The 27,165-nt window shown below is 37.6% G+C and overlaps 2 protein-coding genes and 1 long non-coding RNA gene across 4 annotated transcripts; 2 read left to right on the forward strand and 1 right to left on the reverse strand.

Moving 5' to 3' along the window:
- Positions 1-372: 372 nt before the first annotated feature.
- Positions 373-26,768, forward strand: LOC113675025 (uncharacterized). Of its 2 annotated transcripts, none has more exons than XM_027191534.2 (7): positions 373-543; positions 2,397-2,687; positions 3,007-3,074; positions 3,173-3,262; positions 3,903-5,258; positions 5,444-5,515; positions 26,613-26,768. In XM_027191534.2, the coding sequence occupies exons 1-7, from the start codon at positions 528-530 to the stop codon at positions 26,637-26,639; spliced, it is 1,920 nt and encodes a 639-aa protein (XP_027047335.2). In that variant the 5' UTR covers positions 373-527; the 3' UTR covers positions 26,640-26,768. The 2 variants fall into 2 exon arrangements, with proteins under 2 accessions (XP_027047335.2, XP_089057852.1); XM_089201726.1 differs by lacking the exon at positions 26,613-26,768 and adding an exon at positions 6,388-7,498.
- On the reverse strand, positions 11,194-12,059 carry LOC149048127 (uncharacterized). The gene has a single exon (XM_089201761.1). The coding sequence runs from the start codon at positions 11,916-11,918 to the stop codon at positions 11,331-11,333; it is 588 nt and encodes a 195-aa protein (XP_089057887.1). The 5' UTR covers positions 11,919-12,059; the 3' UTR covers positions 11,194-11,330.
- On the forward strand, positions 19,093-19,762 carry LOC149048128 (uncharacterized). The gene is made up of 2 exons (XR_016185264.1): positions 19,093-19,287; positions 19,482-19,762. It is a non-coding gene; the product is annotated as an uncharacterized LOC149048128 (long non-coding RNA).
- Positions 26,769-27,165: the final 397 nt, after the last annotated feature.

The raw sequence follows: 27,165 nt of genomic DNA on the forward strand, positions 1-27,165 counted from the left end.
CCTTTCCCGATGCCTCCGTTGGTTAATAGGGCATTAAAAGTATTGTTCCAGTTAAAGCTTGAGGAAAATTGCTTAACTTTTTAAGTAGCGAAGTGTAACTTGGTAAAATTTCGGCTTTACAACGCGATTGTTTTCTGCAACTACAAAACGTACATTTAATTCTTCTTAGTACCTTTCGGATGCCACCTATGCCTTCATTGTTTATTGAAGCAGTAAAAGATATATGTACAATCAACACTTTTGAATTGCTTAACATTTTATTTAGCGAAGTAAACTGTTTACGCTTCGGCTTTACAACACGATTGTTTCCTGATACTACAAATGATCTGTCTATATATGAAGTATTAAAGTTGTTTCACCGCTGACCACTCGTATTTGGGTCGTTTTTTCTATCCCCGCTCGTCGCCCGTGATGTAGTAACTCCCCATACAGAAATGTGCCATCGTTAGCATCTCTTCTTAATTGATGGGATCATGGTTGGCTTAAAAATAGGACTCTTCAGCACTAACGGATTATGAACCCATAGAATGACGCAAAGCGAGGGTAAGCAGGTCTTTTATTGCAAATGGAAATCTCTATCCGAGCTTATTTGCAACTATAGTGTGAAAATCATCAAATTGCATTATTACACTGAGCTGATCATGTATGAATGCTAAGGAAATAATTATTTAAAGAATATAGACATTCGTTGTGAGGATGTTTTCTCCATGTCGTATACGAAGTAATTATTTCAACCACTAATCTTGTGCTTCGAAGATTTATTGTGAAACATTCGTGGAAACTCATTCAGATCGTGCGACGCCATTCCGCATTTCCATGCGTTAATTATCCGTTTTAAAATCGCGTGTTATCTGAGTGTTAGCTTCAAAGATAGGTCTTAAAGCTTCATTGTATTCTACTGTATTTGATTTATAGTCTTCCCAATCAGATGAGCTTCAGTTTGTGGTATAATTTTCTACATTTACCCGTGGTTAGGCTGTGTTTATTAGAAACAATGTATGGAATGACAAAGCGCTGTAGGAACAATGTAAACAAAGACAAATTTAGAAGTCGAGTTGGCTAGCTGATTGCTCGAGGATAGGTTTATCAGGTGACTCTTAATCCTCTCAAGACCACAAAAAAACCCTTCAAACAACACCGGCCGTGTCACCGCACGAAATGTTGTCAAAATACTGAAACCGCAATTGGTTTTATACCCATCCTCCATGCATAATCTAAACACAAAACTAGCACATCACAAAGCCATACAACAGTCTTGAAAGTTCTGTAGATATTTATCTTATAATTGTGATGGGACCTCGCTACACGTTTTATGTTACATTGTCAAAATATTTGTTTAGGTTGGTAGGTAAAATGTATTTATTCAGTATTAATTCATATCTACATGCTCTTCCATAGGGCCGTGTTTACAAAAAAACAATAGGTTAATTACCATACCAATTATCAAATGATCTAGCTAAAGTAATTATCTGTACTAGACTATACTATAAGCTGTATAAAACTATTTCTTATCAACTATCATTGAATTAGATCGAGATTAAATAAATGACTCAGAGGAGGCTGTATTGTATTTTGAAAGGGAAGGCTGTGCCAGAGAACTGCAATTTTGAAAACGTTGTTTGCTTTTCTAAGTACTCAAAACAAAAACGATGGACTTTGAATTTGTCAGAACACTGGATGTAGCGTTAAAAATACTATTTAAAGAGACTTTAAAAGATCGGAGAAAGATTATGAGAGCCTTAAAAGAATAAATACAAGTTGCTTCAAACGCTATTGCTTTAGAGAGCTCCGACCTTGGAGGTCAACCTTTTAAGTCAGAGATAGTGATTATACGTGTAGCCCTAATTTTTCCGTTTTTGAAGTTTCTCGGACCGACACGCATCTATGCTACTCCATATGGAGATTCAATTCATAAATGAAGTTGGGAAACCTTTGTTTAATTTACAACCTCTTTGAAATTTTATGGTAATAGGATATCTAAATTTAGTCGCGACAAACACGATAAGGGTCATCGACAAGAAACTACAATCACGCTTATAATTTCGTTTACTTTACACCGGAGCGAATGCAAGGTTTGAGATCAATGCAATACCCCAGTAGGGGATGTTATTGAGCGAAATACCTTCTTTTGGATTCTCTAGCTATTTTATCAAATCATTTAGCTTATGGGGACGATATTGTTTAGTAATCGCTTGAAAAGCGGGGTGGAATGTTGTCTTTGGTTTTGATTCCAATCGCGTGATCATGTTATAATAACAGTTGACTCAATTGCAGCCCACGTATTTCCATTACATTGAGTTGCTGCTCGTACAGTTTTTTTCTAATTTCGCATGACCAATAAGTGTCAAAATTTCTATGCAGCGTGAAACTGTTTTCAAATGTATGTATATTTTCAGGTTGTTCCTTTGTTTCTTTGGATCCTCTTTACTCACTGACCGAGTCTGACATACATGATCGACAGCTCCCCGAGGGCATTGGAGCGAGATGGAAAGACCTGGCTCGGAAACTGGGATTCAAAGAACGTTCCATTGAAGTTATTGAAAAAGAAAATTGTACTTGTCACGACCGTTGTATCAAACTTTTGGTGCGATGGATGGAAAAGGCTGGTCAACGTGGAGCCACTGCTGGGAAACTCGCTGCAGCTTTAAAAGCCATCGAACTTCAATCGTTGGCTGACAGATTAATTGGTATTGCTAACTTTATTTCTGACTCTTGGCTATATTCTGGTGTCTCATTTGTTTTTTGCACCTCTTCGAAATGTACTTCATGGCGTTCTAAAGAACGTTAATCTATTCAGCAGGTGACCTTTGGGTATTAAAGCAAACCGGCTATTGATCTCGTACACTAAAGTTGCTGTGATAAATTTTCAAGTCAGCTTTTCTTTTGGAACGGTTCTTGGAGTAGTCGTTAAATTCTTATAATGTTCACCAGATACCAGAGGTGCTCATGTTTATAGCTTAAATTTAAGTACCTTCTAATTTTGATGCTGAATATTCAACGCTACAGGTCCGAGTGATAGGAGAATGATAATGATGGAGATTCAAGGGACATTAAACCTTGAGGATAGAAATGGGGTATGTCTTCACCTATAAGAGGGTTTGAATTTACTGATCTTTTGTTAGTACAGATGTGCGTTTTATGGCTTAGTAATTGCACCCATTTTTTTTGACAGACTGAGATCATCATGGGGGTCGATAGCACTGAAAGGAGGACATTTTTCATGTGGAAGAGTCCGGATAGAGAATTTAAAACATCCGTTGAGGTACTTTAAGATACCAGTGCTTGCAGGTTTTTTTTTTCATCCAATATATGTTTAACAAATCGATTCTATGTTGCGGTGTGTCTGTACAGTAAAAGATCTCAGATGACGTAAAGATGTGGTAAGAACAAAAGAGTGGCTCACGAGGCACAGCTAAGTGTGTCATCAATGTTTTAAAAACTAGGAAGGTGAGGGTTTTGTGGTGAATAGCACTTGCCAATCACTAGCGAACCAGCCAACCAGCAGGTGCGAAAAGCACTATTCACTCGTGTGGTATGTCTATTAACCCTCTAACTCCCAACACCTCATTAGTAATTCTCCTTACTGTCTGCCATATGGTTCTTGTGATGTAAGTTTGGAGAATTTAATATTGGATCAACTAGTAATCCCCTAATTAACGTTTTTCTCTATTTGTATCACTTGTCTGTTTGATATCGTATTGATATTGTAAGGAGAAATCCCGTCCGGTCACTTTTGGGAATTAAAGGGTTAAAGGTAATTTATTCCCGACAGTGCCTATCAATTAGTCTCTGTTTACCTCAAATTATTCGTTCCGCAGAATTGTTACGTTACTGAATGATAATGGGTGAGGAACACTTCCTTTCATAACTTGATCACTTAGCTGCTTCAACTCCCCAAACAGGAACTGAAGAGCTATTTTGATGCTACCTGCCAAATCTCCGCCCAGACACCTGAAGTGATTGAGAAAATTATCGGAACATCAGTCAGAACATCAGCAGATGTCAAAAGCCGTGAAGATTCACCCAGCACTGAGCAGATTTCCACTCAAATGCCTCAAGTTATGGAAGAAGACATCGCAAAACTAATTGAGGACAAAGACCGGAAAGAGATTTCTACCCAGACGCCTGATACTCTAGATGGAATTAATGGGACATCAGCTGAGAGATCACAGTGGCGGGAAGATTCATCCATCAAAGTGCATATTTCGACTCAGACGAATGAAACAGACGAAGTATTCAGAAAATCTGATGAAACGAAAGGGGAAGATTCACCCGCCAAAGAGCAGATTGGCGTTCAGATACCTGAAGTAATGAAAAAAATCATCAGAAGATCAAGTGAAGACAAAGGCCAGAAAGAGATCTCGACGCAGAAACCTGATACTTCAGAAGAATTTACCGGAACACCAGCTGAAAAATGGATGGAAGATTCACCCATAAAAGTGCAGATTAGGACACAAAACCCTGTTGTTGGAGAAGAATACAAACCATCCGATAAAACGAACGTGGAAGATTCGTGCAAAAAAGTGCTGATGTCCACTCCACGTTCTGAAGGTGAAGTAAAAATTATCGGGACGTCAGCCGAATTCCAAAGGGAAGGTTCATACCACAAGGAGATTTCCACTCAGACGTCTGAGGTGGAAAAAGAAATTATTGGAACACCAGTCGAAGATAAAGGCCTGGAAGATTCATTCATAGCAATTCAAATTTGCACCCAGACGTTTGAAGTTGTTGAAGAAACTATCAGAACACCAGCTGAAGAGATGGAACAGTTTTCCACTCAGGCGTCTGAAGGTGTAGAAGAAAACAGCAAAATAGGTGAAGAGAAAGTGGAAAATTCAATTTCCAAAGGGCCAAAGATTTCCGAGAAGCTGAAGGACCTGCAGGAGAAGCTGTCGGTTGTAGAAAAAAATCTCAAGATACCTGAGCTAAAAGAAGAAGCTTTCCATGTTACTAAGAAATTGGATTTGATCTCCAGACATAACACAACCATTCAGGAGCTGTACACACGAGTGACGGGCATGATGTGGGAAGCTAGAAAGTGCGATGAGTTCTTGAGAGAGAAATTTTACGATTTTTCGCATCGCAGCTTAAGAGCCGTGCATAATAATCTGAACAAAAGTTTTGCGGATCTACAATCAGAACAAGGGAATATGACGACAGCAGAGAAGAGAAAACTGGACTCGCTGATCTTATCCAGAAACGGCAGAGAGAAGCAGATTATGTACCTGGACAAAATATTGAAGCGACAATTCTCATCGGTAGGTAAACGTCACCAATGTCATTTAAAGTAACGAAATGTTTACATTTAGAATTAAGCAGTTTATGTAACTAGGAGCTCTTTTTATTAGTTAAAAAAGCGTTATTCAGAGGTTAAATACCTTTTAATACCTGTTCTAAATTGCCAATGTCCACTCAAACCTGCTCCTTTTGTTCCCAATTGCAGGCAGATGAAATCAAGAAATCTCAATCATCACCACGTGGGAGAGGCAATCGGAAAATATCTGGTGATTCCAAGGTAATAAATCACTGTTTCATCCCTGACCGAAGTAACGTCAAATGTAACTACTTTAGTGCAATTGCTGTCATGATTATAGAGATGCGTGTGCTCTGATTGGTCGAGGCTATATTCACCTCGCTAGGAAGTAATAAACGCAATAGAAGGAAAATTCAATCGCGAGCGTAAAAGATGCTACTGAGTTTGGCTTTTCAAAAGTAAGATGTGGAGTTTTTGCTGATTGAATTATATAAACCTGTTTAAACTGCCAGTTTTTTGCCTCAAGCTCAGTAAACATTGTTGAATGATTCGTAATTATATAATGTGAGCCTGAGGCGAATATACAATTGTTGAATAAAAGAAATTGGCTCTAATTGGCACGACATTTTGTTGGAATATTTTCCTGCGGACTCCATCCGTTCCGAGGAAAAAACAGTTTTCCGAGAGCTAACCCTGAGGGAAACTGTGAGCTTCTAAAGACTCGAGGGTTCCTGCTCGAATCTTACGAAATCGTCACCCCATTTCCCTTCCCAGTGAGGGGAAGTGACAAGTATAATTTCAGGTGACGCGAGTCAAGTTTTATTTTTCTAATAAAGAGAGAGAATCTCAGCTCTCTTTAACCCTTTACACCCTAACATCAGTATGCATATTCTCCATACTGTTCTCCATACATTTACTGAGATGATGTCAAAACGAATTTGTTAAAACAGTCAAAAGCTAAGAAGTTGGTGATTATTTCCATTATTCTCATGATCGTGATGTGTGATTGCACGGTGATATTGTAAGGAGAAATTAGATGTTAGTCTCTCTTAGGGGTGAAAGGATTAAACTATTTCAGTACTCTCACCTAAGGTTTATTGAAGCTAATGTTACGTTTCTTATTGTATTTCAAGATTCGATTAAGGAAACGGAAAACCCAAAGCAGAGTTCTTTCTTCATAATCGAGGGCTCCTGTAACACGACAAGAGTAAAGGAGACCAATGCGGAGTTTGGAGAACCAGGCAGTGGATAGAGACGAAGGAATAGCCCGTTAAACTGTTAGTGGTCATTCGACTATTTTTAAATAATTGACTTTAAGGTTATCAAAATAACTTGAAAGTAGTTTTAATTGATGGGTAAACAGTATGTTCTTGGTACCAAAATGTCCTAAGTTAGTTGAAATGCCAGCCCCGATTCTTAGTCACTTCGTGAAATTTTTTCTACAATTCAATTCACAACTTTGTGGTAGTCAATGATAATAAGACCTGGTTCATTATTCGACATGTGCCGATTGTCTCACAGTTCTACCTAAAAGCTTTAAACCAATTCAATGTGAAACATTTCGTCGAGATGGATAGATTTCAAATATTTTTTAACACTTATAAGAGACTACGTATCCATCCCTGCGATAACCCTCATCCACTTAAACCTACGTCTAACAAGAAGTAAAGGTCAGCAATTTGATGACGAGGAAACATCACGAGGTGTTCGCGTTGTAAATAGCTCTTTGAATTGTATTTATCATAGGGATAGGTTAGGGTTTGTGTTATTTATCAAAATAATTTTAGTTTGGTCTTTTGATTGGGTGATAACTGCGAACAAAGCAATTTTTATACAAAGATTTCGAAAGCACGGTGACTGAGCGATATATATATATATATATATATATATATATATATATATATATATATGTAATAGCAAGACACGGTGGTGCATAAGGAAACATTTGATTTGTTTTTAATGTAGATAGCGTACACATCAAAAATTAAAATGTCACCACTATATATATATATAGCAATGGAAAATCATTTGTTTTCACTTGAAATACGTCAATTGATGAGTTGGATCAGTGTAACTGCGCCCCTACCCCCCCCCCCAACTTAACAACAGCTAACTGGTAAGGCGCTAGAGTTAGTGTTGGGTTAGGGAGGGGTATGTAGTGATTTGCTCATACATTGATATCGATCTGATGAGTTTATCACGTGTTAAGTTAGGTCATGTGATCAGACAATAAAAATCATAGAATGAGTTTACGCTGTGAGTTTACGCCCTTACTAAGTCATTCGGCTTCGCTTCCCCCTTGATTAACCTCGACTCGAGCTTGCCTCTACCTGTTTTGTAGGCTGAGTCTTTTATATACTCCAACCATGCTTCAATTTTGACAAGATGTTTCCATTTTCTAATTATTTCCACTTTCAAAATGATACTGAACTCAAGGTGAAAGCTTAAGTTAAAAATGCTGGACTTGACCGATACTCTCTGACTCTCTTGTTGTGGATCAAACGCCTGAAATTGTGGAAGAAGATATTGGAGGATCAATCAAAGCCAAAAGCGGAAAAGAGATTTCCATCCTGAAGTTTGATACTGAGGAAGAAATTATCGGAACATCATGCAGCTCAGAAATGGCAGGAAAATCCACCCATCAAAGTTCAGATTTGGCCTCAGAAGCCGGAAGTTGGAGAAAATTACATCACATATGATGAAAGGAAAATGGAAGATTCGTCCGACTGCGTGCCAATTTCCACTTCGAAGTCTGAAAGTAAAGTAAAAATTATCGGAACATCAGCTGAACTAAAAAGGGAAGACTGATTCCTCCCCCGAGGAGCCGATTTCCATTCAGACTTCTGAGGTGGAAAAAGAAATCAGCGGAACATCAGTTGAAGAGAATGCCGGGAAGATTCTTCCATACCTGTTTACATGTCCACCTACACGTTTGAGATTGAAGATGAAATTATCAGAACACCAGCTGAAGAGATTTCCACTTAGGCGTCTGAAGTTGTAGAAGAGAACAGAAGAGCAGATGACGAGAAAGTGGAAACTCCATTTTCGCAAGCGCAAAAGATTTCTGAGAAGCTTAAGCCGGGATCTGCAGGAAAAGCTGTCGGTTGTAGAAAAAATCACAAGATACCTGAGCTAAAAGAAGAAGCTTTCCATATTACTAAGAAATTGGATTTGATCTCCAGACATAGCACAACCATTCAGGAGCTGTACACACTAGTGACAGGCTGCATTCGGCACGATAATACGTTGGAATATTTGCCTGCAGACTCCATTTGTACCAGGGAGCGAACAGTTTACGAGAATAGCCGTATAGCCGCTAACTATGGCTTAGAAATACAGGTGTTTGGTGTTAAATTGTAAAACTCCCCGAAGAAGTCTACGACAGTAAGACGAAACGCGTCGGAGAATAAAGGAATTTTACAACTACTGTTCGCAGAGTGCTGCTCACCAGTTTAGTTTTAAAGATTTTGTTTAAAAATTTGGTGCGATAGCTGTGGTCAGTTCTTCCTGGGGGGACAGAGACACCAACACAACATTTCACCTGCCGTTCGGTTCGAAAGTTAAGTTTTCATCCCGAGTTCATTTGTTAAATTAAAAAAGAAAAAAAAACACTTCGAACGGAAAACAGAATTATTTTAACGTCTGGATCTTTTGAAAAAAGGTCTCCTAAACTAGTAGCCCTGATTATAAATATTTAAGCATGGTAAACACATTAGCCTTAACTTGGCTGTTCTTAAAGCTCAGTGTTTTCCTACATGCCTTTTTCACGTGAAATGAGGGGATTGAATATATAAAATAAACACTAAAAGAACTACAGCTGATGGAAATTTTAAATTTCTTATCTAAAGGCTGTGGATACAAACTTATTAATGACTCTAAAAATATAAAAATCTAGAACGGAATTTTTTTTTAGAGTTGCTTAGCTTTTCTTTTTTCCGGAATCGAAATTCGCGATTGCAAAATTCAAATGAAAAGCAAACCAGCTGTGATTAACGCCTTAAACAAGTCCAGATACTTTTTTTCGTCATACAAGAAGTTTCATATCGTAAATGTCATTCTTTTTTATGCCTTTCCTGGTGTCACTGATGCCTTTCCCGATGCTTCCGTCGGTAAATATAGCAGTAAAAATATTGTTCCAGTCAAGGTGTTTGGAAAATTGCTCGTCAATGTATATGAAAGGTAAAATATCGTGCCAATCGATATTTAAAATCGTTTTCTTGTAACAAACTGATGTGTTCTTGCAAGAATGAGGCTCGTGTAGCAATTCATTGCAACTATAAATTAAGTAGAGACATAGAAATAAATCCTGGCCCTCCAACATATGTTGACCCTAACAAAACAATAGTAGCTCCATACAGTCAAGGTGAAGAGTTAGTTTTTGAACAGAATGCAGGACAACAATGTGTTGCAATGAGTTCGTGTTCATTGATTTACAATGACACACAAAGGATCAGCTCAGCACATGATCTTATACAAATAATGAATATTGAAAATCAGCCTTATTCAAGTTTGTCACAATTAGCCAGACAGGCATATTTAATGCAGTCAGAATTACCAACAGCATTAAATGTGTTTGATACTGATTATCAACTGGAATACAGTGAAAGCGACTGGTACTGTTCACTAAGAAATTGCTATAGAGGGATATTTGTATGATGGAGGACAGCCTCAAGGTACATGTATTCTTCTCGAAGTACTGCCTCCTGATAGTTTAGTACATTATTATCAGGGTATTCATAACAATGATCTATTTGAAGTGAGAGGAGTACAAATTGAGAATATTCAAAATAGGATGGTCTCTCAAAACAGTCTGAATGAAACCATAAACTTCAATTTAAGTTGTGATGTAGCTCTATGCTCTCTTTGCTACCCTATAAATAAAATCATGTAATTACTGGAATTACAACCCTTCCTTACTCACCATTGTTGACAAAGGCAAAAAGATGTGTCATAAATCAAGTTTAGAACACAACCAGCAATCACCAGTTAATCTTCCAAGAACTGTAGATGTTTGTGAAACTGAAGTAAATTTGGATAATTTGTTTAAGAGTGAAGGACTATTAACTGATTCACTTCAAAGCAAGTCAATTCTTGAGAATGAAATAATACATGATAGTGAATGCACAGGGTTTTTGATATCATTTTCTTTGTACTGCATCAGTTGTACCTTTAAACCACAAAAAGATCAGAATATATGTATTCCCCCCTGCTCTATAATGAAAGAGACATGCGTCCCCTATCCAGTACACTAAAAACATAAATGGAATGGCTTCACCTGTTGATGCCATTAGAAAAATACTAGAGAAATATAATACTCTGGGGCAATACAGAATACTGTTTGCTACATGTTCATGTAAAGTATTTGACAGAAAGGAAAGTAAAAAAAAATGATGATTAAATGTAGAAGAAAATCAATGCTATAAAGCAATGGAGCCAGCAGAGAAAAAAAAATACTATTGGAGAAAAAACAATTTAGGGATATGAAAAATAAACAGGAGATATAGGAAAAACTGTCCCAAAAATACAAAACAATGGATACTGGGTAATCAGTATCTTTAGGATGCACTAGCCTTGACTGAATGCATTGAATATCACCCTCTGTTTGTGAAGCAGCTCTGAATCTGTTTAATAACTCTATGAATGGTTGGTCATCCTTTTGTGTCATATTTTTAGTCAACTCTATCATCTTGAAAAGCAGCCAGGAATGGCACAGATTGTAAACATTTTTATATTCTTTACCTTTTTATATATACAAATTAGCCTACAGGAATGTTTTTCATTAAATCTGTCTGGCAAGTGCGTAAGCACGAAACTCAGAGTTATAGGGAATCATACATGTTTCGTTTTAGTCATTTTGAACTGTATTTCGCTCTACACTCATGTGTATTGAGCACTCTCCAACAGCATTTGCTACAATTTCCTCTTATGTCTCTTGTGTCTTTATTGTTCAAAAGATAAAATTACATATCTTATGTTACATTAAAAAGAAAAGGATGTAAATAAGCTTAGGTGTATCTAAATAAGATAAGTATATACGTGGAAACAAATACAAAAGTCTAATACAGGAAGTACACTTTTACAAAGCTACATTGTACTTAAAAACAATTCTATTAAAAAATGTATTCTTAAAACGGTTTGTGCGAATGGCGGGCATGACAGGGGATTTATTTCTCAAATTATACCTCGTGATCTTGGTCTCAGGGAAGTAGGCTCTAAGAGGATGGCTCAGGATAGTTGAAACCTTGCGACAAATTTTGTGATCTTGCGTTTTAAGTAAGTCACCTATCACTAATTTCTTAGATATGTAACTACGTTTAAAACAACGATCTAAAAACTGCTGGGCTATAGTTAGCTCTGACTCAGAGGCCCCATGCACAGATAGAGCATAAGTAATATTAGGTAGGACAATGGAATTAAATAAAACATCCACTTCTGCTTGGCTACATCCTTCTTTGCGGAGGCATCTGATAACGTATAAACATTTATTAGCTTTACCTAACTTTTCTTTTAGGTGAGTACTGAATTTGCAGTTCGGCTGAAACGTGAGACCAAGAATGGTTATTGTACTAGTCTGAGGTATGCCAAAAATACTTTTGTAGGCCTCAGCAGTGTGACCTTTTTTATACATAACAAGCTCTTTGCATTTAGTAGAATTTGAATTCATTCTATTTTGGCTTGCCCACTGTAAAAACTGATTTATTAAGTCTACAGAGTGATCTTTATAATAATATACCGGAGCAATAATCGTACAGTCATCAGCGTATTTGAAACCAAGTGTCTCGTTTCCTAATTTAATTTCCAGATCGTTAAGAAATATATTGAACAAATAAGGTCCTGAAACACTACCCTGGGTAGTGCCCTTGTTAACTGTTTTCCAATTACAGGCATGATTCCCGAAAATAACTCTTTGTTTTCTATCTCGCAAAAAACCTAACCACCAGTTTATGATATACGGGTTAAGTGGTAGACTCTTAAGTTTCTCAGCAAGGAGTTGATGGCTCACAGAGTCAAAGGCCTTACTGAAATCCATCGCGAACATCCGCACTGCCTTGCACTTGGGATCATCAAGAAACTTGCAGATCTTATTCTGTATAAGTAGCAAAGCATCTGTGCAGCTCCCTCCTTCTCTATACGCGAATTGACTATTCAACAGCTGTTCTTCTACCGGCCTTTGGGCGTGAATCTTATAGACTGCCTTTTCCAGGGCTCTTGCTATTACCGGGGTTACGTTGATCCCCCGGAAGTCCCCTCTTGCCACTGGAACATCAACTTTTGGCAGTGGGTTTATACTTGCCCTTTTCCACGATCTAGGCCATTGGTGCGTAGCGAGAGACAAATTCCATAGCTTAGTAATGATTGGAGTGAAGATCTCCGCATGGTCTTTCCACACCCAATACGGAATTTGGTCAGGACCAGTTGCAGTCTTCTTTAGAGTACTCAGTGAGTTCCATACATATCGTTCACTAATTTCCGGGACTTTCACTTCAGGACCAATTTCAAGTAACGCGGGCTCAACGTAATCGCCATCCGTACACAGGTCACCGAAATACTCGTTCAAATCTTGAGCGGTCTCTCTATCCAGCGAAACGTTTGTGGACCGCCGGCGTTGAGATATCAAGTCTACGTTTTTCCACCATTCTCTGCTCCCCATTTTGCCCTCCAGAAGCATCCTTCTGTTTTCGCCAATAACCTTCAACACATTTCTATTAAGCTCTCTATGCTTATTAGTGCGTAAAACAGAGATGCGAGACTTGCTACGTAGCATGTATTTAACTAGCGGTGTCATCCAACTTGGATCACGGGACGAAAGGGAAACCGTTCGTAAAGGCATGCACCAGTTAATATTTGACAGGATCTTCAATTCTAAGATGTTCACAGCTGTTTCGATACTATCCGCCTCCAAAACATCATCCCAGCATTCTGATGCGAGGGCAAGGTAAAGAGCTTGCTTCCTATGCTTCCCACAATTATATTCTTCAAAGACAATTTTTTCTTCAAATTGGTGGAAGTTAATACAAATCACCTACTGTAATAATGCTAAGTCCTGCAAATAGGCAGTTGTTTGATGTTGAAAATATTTATTTTAGTTTTTGATGGATGTGTAGTAGCAAAGTATTTGATACCATAAAGAGTTCATGTATTATCAGTTTTAAACCTGACAGCGCCACTCTCATTTGTGTTTTCTTTTGGTCTGATATTGGTGTTATATTGTCACCTGATTCTTTAGGGATTGCATACCAAGAGGAAAAACAACTACAGGATAAACCAATAATTACATACAAACTTAGGCAAATGCAAGCACAAAAAACAAAGTTTATTTCCAACAGAAAGCCCGGGTGAACGCAAATATGCGACGCGACCGAAAATCTTCCCAGTTGGTATTTTTACTCGGCCAAAGTTTACGATCTATGTGACGCGGTGTTAAGTAACGAGAGTAACCGTTGAAAATTTATTGTATGGGGAACGAAATTTGGTCGATTTACAACGATAAATATTTCGAAATATGAACATTTTACACGTAAAATCAATAGAATTTTACTCACATCTTGTGTGTCCGTTGTGTTTTCCGGCGTTCTTTGTCGTTTTAAGCTTGATTTGTCACCACTCTTATTCCTGTTATGAGACGAAGGTTTGGTGTTAAGACGTGTCCCAGGGTGCAATGATCTTAGATCGTAAACTTTGGCCGGGAAAAATACCAACTGGGAAGATTTTCGGTCGAAATCGTCGTGTGCTTCCTTGGCTTCGTCTTATAATCTCGTAACTTAACACCGCGTCACACGATGCGCGACACTTTCATGAATTAATCGCTTGCTTCTTCTCGAGACGCCTGTAATTAAATACAAATGAATCGCGCTTTAAAAGTAAACGTACCTTCAACTTCATTCGGTCGTTGACTTTCAGTATGATGTACTGCTTTGAATTCTCGTCACAAACAGAATGAAAACAACGTCGCTTTTCATTCATTCATTGAATGTTGATCAAGTCAGGTTTTCTTACCGACTTAATTGGCTACATTCTCCGTAACAAGAACAGTCGGTAGAAATGTCTCAGGTAAGCGGAGAATAAGACTCTTTTATGGGCGAGAGTGTATTCCCCTTAGAGTCTAGGGAGCGCTGTCAACGTTCATTTTGATCGATAATCACTTCAAATGTAAGTTCAATTCGACCCCGTATCTCCAGCGTTTCAATCGAAAGTTTTGCTCCTGCCCTAACACTAGACCATTGAATCTGTTTCGGATTGAAATACTTTTAAATCTGGTTTTACAATCGTGTAAAACTCCGCATACAACCAGTTTTTAGGGTGCTTACAAATTAAACCTAAACATGAACACAAGATGAACGAGAAACTCCGAATGAATTGATAGTGAATGCTGGATGGCACGCGGCCTCCCCTGATAGTTTTCAAACGCTTGATATTCAGTCTTGTCCTCGAATTCTCGCACCGCGTTTATATTTCGAAGTGATCGTGAAAAGAGAAAGAGGAAAGAAGTAAGAAGTAAGAAGTAAGAAAAGATAGAAGCGGTGAAATAAGGATTCTAAAGTAAACACAAGACTTCCTGTGGGCTTAGAAAGTACTAATTGTCAATATTAGATTAACAATATGGTCACATGACTATTCAATGCTATTTTTGTCAAGCCTTTGTTGAGAGCTAAGATAACCGATGGCTAATCAGTCACAAAGATATGTTATGAGAGATTTTCTACTGTGATTTTATAATTTTTAGTTTTTTGGTCACCCTTTTATTTGTTCCAATAAGAACACTAGAGTCTGCCTCGGTCACGTCAGGCTAATTTATATTAATTATGTTTTCAGCAGTTACCATTTTTGAGCTGAGGGAGGCTTTTGTTCAATTTCTTATATATCGATGACCCCTTTTTGCGTAAACACAACACAACATCAATGAGGTAATTGAAAGTATCAAGAAAAAATGTCAATTATCTGTACGACTGACATGTGATCATCACTTATGCATGCCAAAGCACTCGGCCTGTCTGAAATAACAATTGTAGTAGACGATCAAAGCTGAAGCTACTCTTCCCCAATTTATGGTCACTGTTTGACTGCTAGAGTCTTTGATTTCTCAGGTAAGGGAAACATTTTGTTTGTTTTTAGCGGCATGGCCTCCAGGTAGGCCGCATTATTGAATTTTTGCTAAACATGAACAAAACATATCCAAACAGTTGGATCGATAACTAGAATTGGCTTTATTGCGCAGGACGAGATTTGACTTATGTGACGAAAAGGATTGAACTTCCTACATTTTTAAACTACGATGGAAGGTTTATTTCTGTAAAAATATTCAAGTTGAAGTTGCGAAAGCTAACAAGGAGAGTGAGCTCGTTCGGTGTAATTGCAGTCTCCGTCCATCTTGGTAAAACGATGCTTAACTGTTACCACCATTCCACATCTTCTCCTTTACTCTGAGAAAAAAAAAATATAGTTCAGTCACTTTTTCCTGACGTTTTGCAACCACGACCTCCCGTTAGCCACTGAAAGTATTTAGGGTTAAATATGACCACAAATACGGCTATTCAGTGTTATTTTGGTATTCAAATCGTTCGGTCATTATTGCTTGTAAATTCCTGTCTGAAAAAAGAGTACTGTTTTCTGAATCTGTTCCGTTGTTTAAACAACTTTACCAGGGCCTGCTTAGGTCATATCCGACTAACCAAGTAATTTTGGAGACAGGAAAGACTAGACTGCACTCAGTATGAAAAAATTTGTTATGAGCGAGTGAACATAAATATTTAAAATGCCGATGTCGTTAGCAAGTCAATTTTCTTTGTGATGGTCATGTGATCATTCAATGTATGTGCAATGCAAAATCACCTCGTCGCTTTTGGTGTCATTACTCGTCGAGTCGCTGAGGATCGGGTCTAAAGAAGTCCTGTACCCTTTTACAACTACTCTGAGGTGTACATTTCTCAGGTGAGAGAAAAAAAATGACCCGTTTTAGAGGCGAGATTGTTATATAGAACGCATCTTGAATTTCCGCCTGGTACAGTTAAACATTCTTGGTACAAAGACAAACTGTCAGAATGAAACACAGACTGCATTCTATCTACTCGAAATAAAACACGGATCATGCTTAAAAATGCGGCCTACATATTACAAGCTTTTACCGATGGACATAAATGATGTGTAGAGCGGTTTAACGAAGTTTTCCCAAGGACTAACGTTTACTCGTCTCCCTCGATAGAACTAGTTGTCGATATTTTGCGAGGATATTGTACTCGACGAGTTGCCATCAGAAATCAAATCTGAGCCATAACTTTCATAGGCGTAGAAATAAAATAGAATGGAAACCTTGCGAGCTGTATGGAAATCCGTGAAGATCCAAAATAAGATCAAATAAGTGAAATTTGATTACCCTTATGTGTCCATCGGGTTAGGTCAGAAGATAGCGCCATAGCAACATCGCAACGGAAAACATTTTGATCGATTTTTTCTCCTGAAATAGAGGCTGAAATTGAATTGTCTGTTAAGAATTGAAACATAATTTTGAAGGCTCTAACCTGGTTTGCGATATCCGAATAACGCTTTATCAGAAAGCTGGAATTGGAGGCCTTAAATTCCATTTCATTGTACATGACCTTGGATTGAGGAACACGAACGTAAAGGAACATCATCGCATGGGATGCAATTGTTATTGCGGAACTTGTTGTCATATTGTTGTGGATTTCGTTTTCGCATAAATTACTTGCGAGTGTTTTTACGTTTCATTAGTTGTATCGCGTAGAATTTCGGGGTGGCCGGGACAAATATACAGCGTTTTGCTCCCAGTGGATTCGTTTGATTGGCTTCTCTCACAGGCGTATCTTGGAAATGATTACCTGGAGGGAAAGCAGATGAACTAAAACCGAGCTGTTTTACATGCTATTCATTCATCAAAAAACTGATGGTCATACCATTTTATCAGCTCATAGTTGATAGTTGATCTGTTGCCAGTTTAGAGTTGGCTGAAATCAGCGAATAGATATAGTGAAGGAGAAAAAGAGAAAAATCAAATTGACGCAGTGATTAACTCGCGCGTGGATAAACTAAGCAGAATATAATTAGAATAAACATTGACTTAAAGCTAGTGACCCTGTGATTTCGGGGAACAGAATTGGGCTTCTGGGAACTAAAAAGACTTTGGGTAGCTGGTGGATTAGTATTCAAGATGAAGAAATTAAAGAAGTGATGTCCCCATAACTTTATTCATTTTGCTATATTATTAAGAAAAGATTATTTTATGGCAATTTTGATAGCAGTATAAAGATATTGCATCACTGGTTCCTACTTTGTGCACATGCACGGGTAAAAAACCGAAAGGCTTTCATTGTTTTTTTTTGTTTTGTTTTTTTTTTTAACATTTTTTTAAATTTTCACTTAAAGCACAAATACTAGAGTAATACAAACAAATACAAAGTTAATTACACTAACGCTTACGCTACTCACTAACACTAATTACGAAATACTACATTACATTACATTCACAGTCGGCTAGATTTAATTTATGTTGTGGTTATATAATAATATAAGCCTAATTTGTACAAATACTTCTACATCAAATTCCTTTTTTGGTAGAACGACTGTATATACAACTACGTCTATAACTGTTAATACCCGATACTCATCTATTGAGTTACAATAACATGTTTTCCCATTTTTTATAATGAATAGATTCTTTTTTATTCTTTTTTGCAATCAAAAATTCAAATTTCCGAGTTTCAGATGTTTTAGCCTTCAGTAAGGATACAGACGGCTTGATATTTTTACAACGACATGAATAAATGGTATATTTTCCAAGAATGATTATGTGATTTAACAAACAATTCCCAGGGTTATTATCGGAAATACCAAAGAGGATTGTTACCTCATCAAGCTTATCAATTTTCATATTGTAAGTATTTAACCAAGAAATAACCGAAAGCCAAAAGTTTTTAGTGTAGGTACAGCTGATTAGAAGATGCTCAAGATTTTCTTCGTGATCTCCACAAAAGGTACACATCGGAGAAGGAACCAAATTCATTTTATATAGGATTTTATTGGTGTAGAGAATACGATTTAAGATTTTGTATTGAAAGGCTCTCGTTCTGGTGTCAAGAGTGACTCGACCCGGCAATAGATAAATATTTTTCCAGTCTATATTACCTGAAATATTATATACGGAATTAAACTTAGATTGGGCAGTCGGAGAAATCTGGATTCGTTTGACCAGGGTGGAATAGATTGATTTTGAAGTCATTCTAGTTATATCTTGAACATCGTCTGAAACAGTTTTGTCAATTCGGTTGTTATTATTCTCTCCAACGTTAAGGAGCTGTTTCCAGTTAGGCGGAATGGCGGAAAAAATGCCTTGTAGGAGTAAGTAATCTGACAAGGAGAGATTTTTCTCTCTAAAAGCGTCCCACCTTTTTAATTTTGAGTCATTTGAGAGAATATCTCCAAGTTTCACAAAACCTGCTTCTTTTATTCTCTTGTTGTATATTGATTTCTTGTTAATCAAGAGGTTCTGGTTGTTCCAGATAGTCACATTTAAAACGTCCTGTTTTGTAGCTATTATATCGTGATTGCCATTAAAGTCAGACAAAACTTCAAGACATTCTTTATAAAAAGAAGGTAGTTTACAGGGTAGGCGCGATGGATTGAAATTGCACTGAAGCAGAAAACTGGTTCCTACATTCTTAAGATAATGAGACAAGAAAACTTTCCACGGACTACTATTAGGCTTTCATTGTTGGCGGAACAAATCAGCAAAAACTGCTTGGCTGTGATCTGTTGAGATCTAATTTACAAAAAAACAAAAGATAGGAAGAGTTTGTATGTCACCTTATCCAACGCTTCTTATTTAGGATGGAAGGATTCCAAAAAAATGTCTACTTACTTACCAAAGGGGAAACCAAGACTGCATTGACCCTATCAGAAATTGCACAATTGAGAAAAGGATAACGGTTCCAAAGTGGCGTGACATTTTTTCAAGACATGACAGATTATGATGTAAGGATCTCGCTTGAAAACCTGTTCTCTCCTATCTTGTCAAATAAAAGGTAAGTGTAGACTGTAAGTACGTCATAACGTAATATGGCAATGTTTTTTGAAAATAAATCGTATTCATTAGTAAACCAGTGCAGAATGATCCTTATGGCTTTGATTTATAAAGAATGGAAGTGCGAAATTTGAAGAATCACTTTTGCGAATATGCCAACCAAACCCCTTTATTTTTTTGCTTATTATTATTTAGGTTTTCGTGTGCAACACGAGACGGACAGAGTAGTTCTCAATTCAATTTTCATGGTGAACACCGTGTTTGGGATGGACGAACAATTAAAAGGAAAGTAAAAGGCCAGTCGGCTCTGTATTTAGTCCTGGAGGACGAGGTGGAGGACAAGGTACACACACGATGATGAGACATAACACCGCTCAGTTTTGAAGCTTATTAAACCCTAGATACTTGCTGATTTAGTATCCTTTCGTTTTCGTTACATTCTGGTATGCCACTCTGAGTTAAGTAATTCGTAAAATGCGGGAACATACATGATTTTCTTAATCAAGCCTAAGAAGCTGTCTCCAAATAATAGATGGTAAAGAATAAACTTTTAACAGAAAAATTGGTAATTGGTGTGACAATATTGATCGCAAAAACCATTAGTAAAATGTCATTTTTAACTACTGGCAATTTCCAAAACGGTATGAAAAGTTAAATTACATTCCTGGATGCTCATAAAGATGCATATCTTAACGCCAAAATTAAATGGTTTCGAATAAAAAATTAATTTCTTCAACAATATTTTCATATTTCAAAATCAGCCAGTGTTTAACCTAGTGTCACCTACAAGACGCGAGAATGAGACCCACAGAGGGGCCTTTGCAGGTAGATTCGTGTTTTGCTCTTCTAATTTGCTCATGAAAGTTACAGGGGCGGAAACTAGAGGTATTATCAAATGATATACCATTTGGGAAGGAGTTTCTCTTTAGCACGCTAATTGGTTGAGAACACGTCGATTTATCTCAAATAGTGCAGAAAGTTGAAATTGAGAGCAGAAAGATGAAATTAAATTGATTGACAGGAGAGTCGCGAAAGCACAAAAAAACAAAATGGCAGACGGTTAGGATAAGGTAACAACGTTTTAATCCAGAATAAAACCACCCAAGAAAGCATAAGCAACTGCCTATAGGTCAGGAAGTCTTGGGCTTCCAAAAACGGCTATGAAAAAAGCGTTGAAAAGTAGGAACCGGCCTGAACAACATTCAGTCGAAGTTTATGCGACAGTTTGTACCAAAGTCGGGAATTTAAATTGCGAGCGTGATAGCCTTCGTGTTCTACTCGTGTACTACTCGTGTACTAATGTACGTATTAAGCGAATTCTTACCGAGAAAGAGTGCAAACACTTAATTTTTCGAGACAGAAAGTTTAAAATCTCCAGAAAAATTCTTGCGGGAAAACCCGACGACTCCGGCAACATGAATGATTACATTTCCGTTTTCTAATAAGCAAACAAACACAGCAACATCTGTTTATGATATAGGTGGTTTACTCACGCTGTGAAAGTGAAGAATTTGCAGGGGAAAATTACCATGAGTCAGGTAAAATTTTCCACCACGTTTGAACGAATTACCGTCTCCAAAATTGTATTTCAAGAGATGATTAGATAGAGAGGTTCGCAGACTCAAATAAACTTGGGATCGTCAGGATAGCGCTCAAGCTTTTTTCCTAGTTACTCCTTATTTACGGAAGTACTTAGAAATCATGGCTGGGTTAATTTCTTTTCAGGGGGTTCCTATCGCGATGCCCTAAATCGGCAAAACGATCCGTTAGCAGCCTGAGAAATACACAATCATGATCAAGCCGATTTACTTTTGATGTGGAAGGGAATTAATGATTAATCAACGAATGATTTAAATAATGATACAAAATTAAATTAATCCGATAACACCAACCAGCCCTCTTTTAAGTGCCTTCTCCTGGTTAATATTTTTAAGTAGAGGCTCAATATTTTCATAATTGTGTAATGATTCTGCGAGAATGATGTAGTAGTTAGTATATATTTGTGTGGTTATTATATATATGTGTGGATTATTTCAACGTTTGATATTACTGGGAGCTAAAAAGATTGCAATATAACTGTAATACTGTATGTTTTAGTTCTGTGATACGAAATCTTGGTCGGGACAAATTGTACCATGATGCGTTGATTATTTGTTTAACATGAGTGTTTTGCCAACCGTGTCATTTCTCAGTGGTAACACAAGTTGTGAAAGCCCAATTACTAGAGGAGGGTTATTTTGGATATGCAGAAAAATCTGACTCAGAGAATGAAGAAAGTAAGTTTCTGTCTATATGCATGCTGGTGCTCTGAGATAACCAAGGTCGCAAATTTCAGAATTAAGGTAGAAGCGTTAAATCTGGCAACCCACTGCTTCCCATATGTGAGGGGTTGTTGGTTAATAATGAATCAAAATACAATCTAAGGCACCAGCTTCAACACAAGGTTATTGTTAATACTAATAGGTTTAAAGATTTTGTAACGTTTCGTTATACACATAGTATTGTTAATTAGGGTGTTGCGCTGTACCTGTAATCCAGCCTCGTGGCTGCAATTGGTATTAATAAACAAACTACACATATCGAGATTCAATAAATGATCTAAAAGAGGCTGATTTGTGTCGTGAAAGAGCAGGCTGTTCCAGAGAACTGTAATTTTGAAAGCGTTGTTTGATTGTCTCAGTACTCAGAACAAAATCGATTTATTTTGAATTTGTCAGAACACTGGATGTAGCTTTAAAAGTACTATTTAAAGAGTCTTTAAACGATCAGAAAAAGATTATGAGATACGTAGACAGAATAAATAAAAGTTACTCATAACGCTTTCACTCTAGAGAGCTCCAGCCTGAGAAGTCAACCTTTTAAGTCAGAGAAAGTGATTAATCATGCAACCCTAAATTTTCAGTGTTTGGAGTCTCTCAGATTGATACACACCTATGCTGCTTTAGATAGAGATTCAATTTTCAATTGAAGTTCGGAAACCTTTGTACACAACCTCTTTGAAATTTTATGGTAATAGGATATCTAAATTTAGTCGCGACAGACACGATAAGGGTCATCGACAAGAAACTACAATCACACTTATTATTTCATTTCCTTTTCACCGGAGCGAATGAGGCATACTGCAGAGTTTGAGATCAATGCAAAGCCCCGGTTGGGAATTTTCTTCAACGAAATACCTTCTCCTGGATTCTCTAGCTATTTTATCATGTCATTCAGCTTATGGGACGATATTGTTCGGAAATCTCTTGAAAAGTGGGGGTGGAATGTTGTCTTTGGTTTTGATTCCAATCGCGTGATCATGTTATAATAACAGTTGACTCAATTGCAGCCCACGTATTTCCATTACATTGAGTTGCTGATCATGCAGTTTTGTTCTAATTTTGCATGACCGGTAAGTGTCAAAATTTCTTATGCAGCGTGAAACTGTTTTCAAATGTATGTATATTTTCAGGTTGTTCCTTTGTTTCTTTGGATCCTCTTTACTCACTGACCGAGTCTGACATACATGATCGACAGCTCCCCGAGGGCATTGGAGCGAGATGGAAAGACCTGGCTCGGAAACTGGGATTCAAAGAACGTTCCATTGAAGCTATTGAAAAAGAAAATTGTACTTGTCATGACCGTTGTATCAAACTTTTGGTGCTATGGATGGAAAAGGGAGGTCAACATGGAGCTACTGCTGGGAAACTTGCTGTGGCTTTAAAAGCCATCGATCTTCAATCATTGGCCGACAGATTAACTGGTATTCTTAATTTATTTGGCTCTCGGCTATATTCTGGTGTTTCATCTGCATCTCTTCAAAATGTACTTCATAACGTTCTAAAGAACGTTAATTTATTCAGAAGGTGACCATTGGGTATAAAAACAAACCGGCTAATGATCTCGTACACTAAAGTTGCTGTGATAAATTTTTCAGTCATTTTTCTTATGGAACTGTTCTTGGACTAGGCGTCAAATTCTTATATTGCACACTGGATACCAGAGGTGCCCATGTTTAAAGCTTAAATTTGAGTACCTTCTAATTTTGATGCTGAATATTTAAAGCTACAGGTCCGAGTTATAGAAGAATGATAATGATAGAGATTCAAGGGACATTTCGCCTTGAAGATGGGGTATGTCCTCACCTATAAGAAAGTGTAAATTTAGTGATCTTTTTTTAGTACAGATGTACGTTCTGTGGCTTAGTAATTGCACCCATTTTTTTTAACAGACTAAGATCATCGTGGGGGTCGACAGCACTGAAAGGAGGACATTTTTCATGTGGGAGAGTCCTGATAAAGAATTTAAGACATCCGTTGAGGTACTTTAAGATACCAATGCTTGCAGGTTTTTTTTCATCCGATATATGTTTAACAAGTCGATTCTATGTTGCGGTGGGTCTGTACAGTAAAAGATCTCAGATGAAGTAAAGATGTAGTTAGAATAAAAGAGTGGCTCACGAGGCTCAGCCGAGTGTTTTGTTAATGTTCTTAAAACTCGGAAGGTGCCGCTTTTGTGATGAATAGCATTTGCAAGCGAAAGAGCCAACCAGCAAGCGCGAAAAGTACTATTCACTCGTGTGGTATGTATATGAACCCTTGAACTCGCGAGATCACATTAGTGATCCTCCTTACTGTCTGCCATATAATTCTTGTGATGTAAGTTTGAAGAATTTGGTATTGGATCAACTAGTAATCTCCTGATTAATATTTTTCTTCACTCTCATCACTTGCCCGCTTGATATCGTATTGATATTGTAAGGAGAAATTCTGTCTTGGTCACTTTTGGGAGTTAAAGGGTTAAAAGTAATACATTCCTGACAGTGCCTATCAATAAGTCTCTGTTTATTTCAAAGTATTCGTTCCGCAGAATTGTTAGGTTACTGAATGATAATGGAAGAGGATCACTTCCTTTCATAACTTGTTCACTCAGTTGTTTCAACTCCCCGTACAGGAACTTAAGAGCTATTTTGATGCTACCTGTCAAATCTCTGCGCAGACACCTGAAGTTCTTGAGAAAATTATCGGAACATTAGTCAGAACATCAGCTGATATCAAAAGCCGTAAAGATTCACCCACCAATGGGCAGATTTCCACTCAGACGCCTAAATTTACGAATTAAATCATCGAAAGATCAAGCGAAGACAAAGGCCAGAAAGAGATCTCGACCAAGAAGCCTAATACTGCAGAAGAATTTACCAGAACACCAGCTGAGGAATGGAGGGAAGATTCACCCATCAAAGTGCAGATTAGGACACAAAACTCAGTAGTTGGAGAAGAATACAGACCATCCGATGAAACGAACGTGGAAGATTCATGCGAAAAAGTGCTGATTTCCCCTCCACCTTCTGAAGGTAAAGTAAAAATTATCGGGATCAGCCGAATTTGAAAGGGAAGGTTCATACCACAAGGGGCCGATTTCCACTCAGACGTCTCAGGTGGAAAAAGAAATTATCGGAACACCAGTCGAAGATAAAGGCCTGGAAGATTCATTCATAGCAATTCAAATTTGCACCCAGACGTTTGAAGTTGTTGAAGAAACTATCAGAACACCAGCTGAAGAGATGGAACAGTTTTCCACTCAGGCGTCTGAAGGTGTAGAAGAAAACAGAAAAACAGGTGAAGAGAAAGTGGAAAATTCAATTTCCAAAGGGCCAAAGATTTCCGAGAAGCTGAAGGACCTGCAGGAGAAGCTGTCGGTTGTAGAAAAAACCCAAGATACCTGAGCTAAAAGAGGAAGCTTTCCATGTTACTAAGAAATTGGATTTGATCTTCAGACATAACACAATCATTCAGGAGCTGTACACACGAGTGATGGGCATCGACATATGGCCGATTTTGGCCGTTTACCTGAAAGACTTCTTCTGTTAGTAAGGACAAAGTCAATAAATGAGAATTTTGGAAATTGAAAATTACGACCATTGTTGCTTTTGTAATCGTGATTCAACGCATTTTTCCATCTTGGGAGTTAGCGCCAACGCACTCTACGATTGTTATTCGGTGATTGTCGATTCATTTGTATTCATTCATAAATTTGGTCGGCTTTTCTTCTCAGTAAAGGGCTACTGTGTTTATATGATAAACAAAGTAATACATGGTTGCTTGTAGATATGGAAAATATCCACGCGCGCCCACGTATTATTCTCTATTTAATACCTATTCTAAATTGCCAACGTCCACTCAAACCTGTTCCTTTCGCTCCCAATTGCTGGAAGATGAACTCAAGAAATCTCAATCATCACTACGTGGGAGAGGCAATCGGAAAATATCTGGTGATTCCAAGATAATAAATCACTGTTCATCCCTGACCGAAGTACCGTCAAATGTAACTACTTTAGTGTAATTGCTGTGATGATTATAGAGATGCGTGCGCTCTGATTGGTCGAGGATAGCGTCATATCTGGCGATAATCATCTCGCGCGGAAGTAAATAAACGCAATATAAGGAAAATTCAATCGTGAGGAGCGTAAAAGATGCTTCTGAGTTTGGCTTTTCAAAATTTAAGATGTGGAGTTTTTGCTGATTGAATTATATAAACCTGTTTAAACTGCCTGTTTATCTTGATATGAGTAATTATTTTACAGAATTAACAACAGAATTCAAAAGCACCCGAGCAATTGTAATAAAACAATTTTTTGCCTCAGGCTCAGTAAACGTTGTTGAATGATTCGTAATTATATAATGTGAGCCTGAGGCGAATTTACAATTGTTTAATAAAAGAAATTGGCCCTATTTGGCACGACATTATGTTGGAATATTTTCCTGCGGACTCCATCCGTTCCGAGGAAAAAACAGTTTTCCGAGAGCTAACCCTGAGGGAAACTGTGAGCTTCTAAAGACTCGAGGTTTCCTGCTCGAATCTTACGAAATCGTCACCCCATTTTCCTTCCCAGTGAGGGGTATTGACAAGTATAATTCCAGGTGACGCGAGTCAAGTTTTATTTTTCTAATAAAGAGAAAGAATCTCAGCTCTCTTTAACCCTTTACACCCTAACATCAGCATGCATATTCTCCATACTCTTCTCCATACATTTACTGAGATGATGTCAAAACGAATTTGTTAAAACAGTCAAAAGCTAAGAAGTTGGTGATTATCTCCATTATTCTAATGATCGTGATGTGTTATTGCACAGTGATATTGTAAGGAGAAATTAGATGTTAGTTTCTCTTAGGGGTGAAAGGATTAAACTATTTCAGTACTCCCACCTAAGGTTTATTGTGTCAAGGATATGTTAAATTTTATTGGACTGAACATGATAAAATTACGTCCTCAGTTAATCTACCTAGATTACGGTGGGCTTCATGGTAAATAAAAACGCTAATGTTACGTTTCTCATTATATTTCAAGAACCGATTAAGGAAGCGGAAAACCTAAAGCAGAGTTCTTTCTTCATAATCGAGGGCACCTGTTAAACGACAAGAGTAAAGGAGACCAATGCGGAGTTTGGAGTACCAGGCAGTGGATAGAGGCGAAGGAATAGCCAGTTAAACTGTTAGTGGTCAATCGACTGTTTTTAAATAATCGACTTTAGGGTGATCAAAATAACTTGAAAGTAGTTTGGGTTGATGGGTAAACAGTATATTCTTGGTACCAAAATGTCCTAAGTTAGTTGAAATGATAGCCTCGATTCTTCGTCACTTCGTGAACTTTTTCTACAATTCAATTCATAACTTAGTGGTAGGCACTGATAATGAGACCTGGTTATTTGACATGTGCCGATTGTCTCACAGTTCTACTTAAAAAAGTTTGAAACTAATTCAATGTGAAACATTTCGTCGAGATGGATAGATTTCAAATATTTTTAACTCTTATAAGAGACAACGTATCCATCCCAGCGATATTCCTCATCCACTTAACCCTCCGTCTTACAAGTAGTGATGGTCAACAATTTGATGACGAG

The sequence above is a fragment of the Pocillopora damicornis genome, chromosome 3, assembly GCF_964200805.1.
Source record: "Pocillopora damicornis chromosome 3, jaPocDami1.2, whole genome shotgun sequence".
NCBI lineage: Eukaryota > Metazoa > Cnidaria > Anthozoa > Scleractinia > Pocilloporidae > Pocillopora > Pocillopora damicornis.